The sequence below is a fragment of the Macrobrachium rosenbergii genome, chromosome 23 (genome assembly GCF_040412425.1).
Source record: "Macrobrachium rosenbergii isolate ZJJX-2024 chromosome 23, ASM4041242v1, whole genome shotgun sequence".
Taxonomy (NCBI): domain Eukaryota; kingdom Metazoa; phylum Arthropoda; class Malacostraca; order Decapoda; family Palaemonidae; genus Macrobrachium; species Macrobrachium rosenbergii.
In genome coordinates, this window is record NC_089763.1 from 10,921,779 (window position 1) to 10,927,867 (window position 6,089).

At 46.3% G+C, this 6,089-nt stretch overlaps 1 protein-coding gene across 1 annotated transcript; it reads left to right on the plus strand.

Annotated features, from left to right (window-relative positions):
* The first annotated feature begins 1,355 nt into the window (after positions 1-1,355).
* LOC136851007 (uncharacterized) lies at positions 1,356-2,228 on the plus strand. The gene is made up of 2 exons (XM_067124981.1): positions 1,356-1,482; positions 1,765-2,228. The coding sequence occupies exons 1-2, from the start codon at positions 1,356-1,358 to the stop codon at positions 2,226-2,228; spliced, it is 591 nt and encodes a 196-aa protein (XP_066981082.1).
* Positions 2,229-6,089: the final 3,861 nt, after the last annotated feature.

The window sequence follows — 6,089 nt, forward strand, 5'->3', positions numbered from 1 at the left end:
TGCAGAAATCAGATGGCTCCTGGAGACCTTTCGGCGACTACAGGCGGCTCAACCTCACAACTGAACCTGACCATTACCTGCCGACCATGTAGGATCCCTCGCCCTCCTTCCACGGGGCCAAAATATTTTCTAAGCTGGACCTTCTAAAATCTTACTTTCAGGTACCAGTTGCTCCAGAGGATATCCCGAAAACTGCCATCATCACGCCTTTCGGGTCCTACGTCTTCGCCTTCTCCACCTTTGGCCTGAGGAACACGGGGGCGACCTTCCAGCGGCTCATGGACAGCATCCTGGGGGACCTGAAGTTCTGTGTCTGCTACGTGGATGATATCCTTATATTTTCCAGGTCCCACAAAGAGCACCAGTGGCACATCCGGGCAGTCCTGCAGCGCCTGCAGGAGAACGGCCTTGTCGTCAGATTCGACAAGTGCACCTTCGGCGTTGAGAAAGCTGACTTCCTAGGCCACGAGATATCTCCAGATGGTGTCCGCCCACTCACATCAAAAGTCGCAGCCGTCACCAGGTTCCCCGTCCCCACCTCCGTCAAGGCCGTCCAGGAGTTCCTCGGGATGGTGAACTATTACAGGAGGTTCATCCCCGGGATCACACACACCATGGCCCCCCTGACGGAGATCCTGAAAGGCCAACCAAAATCCTTAGCGTGGGGACCCAGCCAGCAGCAGGCCTTCTCCCTGACGAAGGCCACCCTCGCCGAGGCAACCGCCTTGGCCCACCAGGACCCCAGCGCTCCTCCAACCGAACGGACACCAGTAGCGTCGCATGTGGAGCCATCCTGGAGCAGATCGTTGACGGCGGCCCCCAGCCCATCGCCTTCTTCAGCAAAAAGTTCATCCCCGCAGAGGCGCTACAGCACCTTCGACAGGGAACTCTGCACAGTATACCGGGCAGTCCAACTCTTCAAGTTCCTCCTGGAGGATACGCCCCTCACAATCTACACGGACCACCAGCCGCTGGTCCATGCCTTCACCAAGCAGGGGACGATGGTCTTCCAGGCAGCAACGACACCTTGCGGCCATCACAGAGTTCACCTGCTCAGTCAAATACCTCCCTGGCAGGAAGAACCCTGTAGCAGATGCCCTCTCCAGAATTGAGCTCAACGCGGTGCAGCTTGGGATCAACTTTGAGGACCTCGCCCGGGAGCAGCCACTGACCCAGAGACTCCAGCCTGCCGCACCACCATCACGTCCCTGAAGTGGAGGGACGTGTCCCTCGCCCCCGGGGGTCCAAATCTCCTCTGCGACATCAGCACCGGCCAGCCTCGCCCCCTGGTGCCCGCCTCCCGCCACCGCCAGGTATTCGACGTCATCCATGGGCTGTCCCACCCCTCCGGCAGGATGATGGCCAAGCTGCTGACAGAGAAGTTCGTCTGGCACGGAATGCGGAAGGACACGAGGACCTGGGCGAGACAGTGCCTTCAGTGCCAAACCAGCAAAATTGGTCGTCACACCAAGTCCGGAGCAGGTGAGTTTCCACAACTGGGGCGGCGGTTCGGCCATATACACATCGATGTTGTCGGGCCTCTTCCCCCGTCAGGCGGGGCCAAATATCTCCTGACGGTTGTTGACCGCTCAACCAGGTGGCCTGAAGCTACGCCCATGCAGGAAGCCACCGCCAGTGCGTGCGCCGAGGCCCTCCTCCCCAGCTGGATCAGCTGGTTCAGCGTCCCGGACCACATAACCACCAACAGGGGCCCTGCCTTCCTGTCCGAGTTGTGGTCCGCCCTGGCACGCCTGCTGGGGACAGCTCATCACACCACCACCGCCTACAATCCCGCCACCAACGGCTTTGTCGAGCATTTCCACAGGTCCCGGAAGGCATCCCTCATGGCCCGCTGCACCGCTGAGGATTGGAAATACCAGCTGCCGTGGGTCCTCCTCGGGCTGAGAACTGCCCCCAGAGCCAAGGGCGATCCGTCCACAGCTGAGAAAATCTACGACGAGCCTCTCGTGGTCCCTGGCGAACTAGTCACAGAGGACTGCCACAACCCATCTGTCCAGAGGCTTCGCGATATAGTCGGCAAGTTCGCCCCCTGTAAGCGGACATATACCAACAGATCAGTCGCCTTCATGCCGCCCGGCTTGTCCACCACTCACGTCTTCGTCAGGGATGACGCCGTCCGCCCACCACTGACCAGGCCCTACAGGGGCTCCTTCCGTGTGCTGGAAAGGAATAACAAGGCTTTCATGCTCACGACTGGGTGTCGGTAGACTGCATCAAGCCCGCCCTCCTGGAGGAGGACACAGACGTCACTGCACCGCACCCTCTGCCTGAGCAGTCATCTCTGCAGCCGGCTCCCTGCAGAAAGAGGACACGCGGCCGCCCCCGGAAACATCTGGTCACACCTGCAGCCAGCCGCCCCCACGCACAGCACAACCCCCGCTGACTTCATGTAGCCGCAGCACCCTTCAGCGCCCCAGCAGATATGCCGATTAAGCAGACGTTACCCACGTCTTTTGGGGGGGGGAGTATTTGTAAAGTCCCTGCTGAGCGGGTTTTCTGTGTTGGTGACCCGTTTTCTTTGCCTCTCCTAGGTTCGCCGCTCCTAGGATAACGGGTCACACAGATTCAGTCATACCCAATCATTTAAATTGATTTATGTAAATATTTACCTGTCACCAACTTGTATGTTGTGTGTTTCTCTTTCTCAGGTATCAGATTGTATTCAACTTAGTTATTGTCCATTTGTGTAACTCAGTGTATTTGTTCATTGTATTTATTGTCAAACGTTATTGACCTTAGGTCACCCTAGTTCTCAATTTATTCCTCGGCGTGACGTCAGTCCACCGCTATATAAACCGCCTGGGTCCTCAATAAATCATCAGTAACCTTATCCTGCTCTTTTCTTTCGCAGCTCTTAAACATATGTGGGACACCTGGGATCAAACTTTGGGAAAAAAAATTAATCCCTAGGTTCAAGAGCCCCCTCACCACGTCAAGGTGGTCCCAATTTGAGGGGGATGACGAGTGTAATATTTCTTGAAATTAGTTATTATGCCTTGATCTATCAGCTGAAGGAGTGAAGTTGTCTTGGGCAGTAAATACACAATTTTTACCTTCGGATGGAAATCATTTAAGTGTGGTAGATGGCCAGGGCACTATCCTAGATCAAGAGAATCTTGAAAGGAATCCCATTCTCACAGCAGTACAGCTTGACTCGGGGAACAAATCACCCAGTCTTTGTTATTGGACATCCAGATTACAGGTAGAGGGCTCTGTGATGTTTTTGAGTGCCTGTGGATGTGCAGCATGGTACACTAAGAGCGGTTTTAGCTTAAGTCTCCTGATGCGTTCCCACCCAGCAGTAAGGTTAGCCTACCCCTCACTGCCTTATATCCATGCATTGTCTTCTCTTCATGGCTGATGTATGTATGTTTTTTCTGGCATTTTTTTTTTCCAGAAAAGGCCTGTCTCATCAATACAGTATTGAACACTTGCTGAGGGGTATAACCTTCCTTTTCAACTCTGTATTTCCTTTAGCATCTCGGGATATTTTTCAGCTGCTGCCTCACCACTAATGGACACGTGATGCAAGTTAGCACATATTTTGAAGTGATGAAACCATCAATAACTTGCAGCAAATGTTTTTTCAAAACGATGAAACCATCAATAAGTTGTAGCAAATGTTTCATCTGAAGCACTTTTGCCAGCCTTAGCCTTCATGTGATCAATAAGGCTTTTAGCCTTTTCCTGAATCAGCATGAGGCTGGGCAGGACAGACCTTTGTCTCTGTGTTCCATCCAGATACCCTGATATTTTCCATTTCTTCTACCAGCTTTCCCCTTCTTGTGCATATAAATGTTGGCTGCATAGCCACAGCACTTTTAACATGTTCCATAATTTGCTCTTTGTTCTTAAAGATTGTGCCAACAGGTGAAGAACTCATATTATACTGGTGTGCTATCTCCAACATTTTTTCACCACTATCTAATATTTCTTTATAATCACCACCTTAGTTTCCAGCGAGACAGCGAGCCACTATTTACTACTGCCACTATCTTCACTTGCCTTATGCTTGCCATTAGCCATGATAGACAAAGGATGGGCTCAATATTTCATGATAAAATCACACATATAGCTTGGAGCAGAACACAGAGTGTCTTACCACTAGTGTAGGTACAAGTCTGGGGTGGTGGGTTGGCATGGAATATGGTGCTGTATGGTGTGGGTAGCAGTAAAAATTGTAACTAAGCAGAATAGGTGCACAGTACAAAATTTGAACTTACGGTACAGGTGGCAAAGAGGAGCCCTCCAAACACAATTTTAATTTATGATCTGTTTGTTTGTATCTCTGACTGTTTGTCATTTGAATGTTCCTAAGTAGGGTGGTGTCCATTATACAACAGCTCTACATGATCACAAGAGTACTTAATCTTGTCTGTTAGGTATTTTTAAAATTATACTGTCAAAATATAAGCTTTGAAATTTTGCAACAATATTATTATGGTATTTTTAAGAGAGAGAGAGAGAGAGAGAGAGAGAGAGAGAGAGAGAGAGAGAGAGAGAGAGAGAGAGAGAGAGAGAGAGAGAGAGAGAGAGAGAGAGAGAGAGAGAGAGAGTACTAATAACTCAGAATTTAACAATTTTATAAAAAAAAAAATGTGAGTAGGATGAAATATGGAATATGAGGTAAATAAAACTACAGGCTACAAAATAAAGGAGGTCATTCTAATTGACATTTACAATGCTTGTACTATTGTAAATTAACAAAATAACTCAAATGCTGGAGAGAGACCACACATATACACACACTGCATACACACTAATATAAGATCAACTTTTCGTAATTACACGACTTGTTTCATACCAGCAATATTCAGCAAGACTTTGTAAAAGCATATCAATAAATTTCCAAAGTTTGTAAATACTGTTCTAGAAATGTTCACAAAACACAACGTCCTTGCTCTGATATCTTGATGAATACTGTGAGATAAGTTTTGTTTCCCAGGTGGGACTGATTTTAACATAATAAAAGAAACCTCTTCCTTCAGCAGTTTTGTTTAAACCAATATGTACTTGGCCCATATATTAACTTATCTTCTTGCCACTGGGCCAAGGTATTACCTACAATCTTCACATCTACTCTTAACAAAGAACCCAATTGTTTTTGATAATGAGATAATACAAAATTTTAGATGTTCCTTCTTTTGTTGTTACTGTTGTTAACTAAGCAGGGAGTATCATCACCAAATACTGAATCCACTGCATCTGTAATGGACCTGAGTATGAATGATGATAACAGTAAAATCACTAAGTACAATACAACTGTATCCACTGAAATTACACAAAAATAGTCAATTCTGACAACATAAAAGAACATGAATATGACATTCCACTTTATCTAAGTAAAATGGAGCCCTCTTTACAAAGCAATGTTGGTACAAACACAGGAAGAAAATAGAAAAAAAAATTTTACCTGGTAAGACATCTTTCAGGTCTCAGATCAAGTATAAAGCATTGATTTTAAAACTAGAAAAATTAAAAAAAGGATACTCTTAAAACTATATAACAAATAACCATAAATAGCATTTGCTATAAAGACAATTATGTTACAGGCAGTGGTGACTTGCTAAGCTATATTATCCAATACAGTACTCGAGAAAGATTCAATTTCATGGTTGTGTCAGTGTAAAGAGCTATCTTGTCTTAAACATGTAATTCTCTTTGCTTCTTAAATGTGGGATTACTTTATCAGAGATGCAAAATGCTTAGTCTGAAACTGTAATGGGCACAAAGACAAAATACACAATAAGTTTGACACCTGACTGAGTGAAAACTAAAAGCTATATAAACTAACCTGACAATACATATAAGTAAAAATGGACTTTAACATGCTCAACATTTCAAGAGAACTGCATCAGTTTGGACTCAAGAAAATTACAATATAATCACTAAATAGAGTTGACATTTCAGTATTCTCAGCAATCATTCTCACTTTATATAACAGCTAAAAAGACAAAATAAAAGTAACTGAAAAATTGAAGGATAGAACACTACTGACAGGGATAAAATATGTAATTAAGCTTGTGCACTGCATATGAAACAAAGACCTTCTTGCACTGTAATAAATT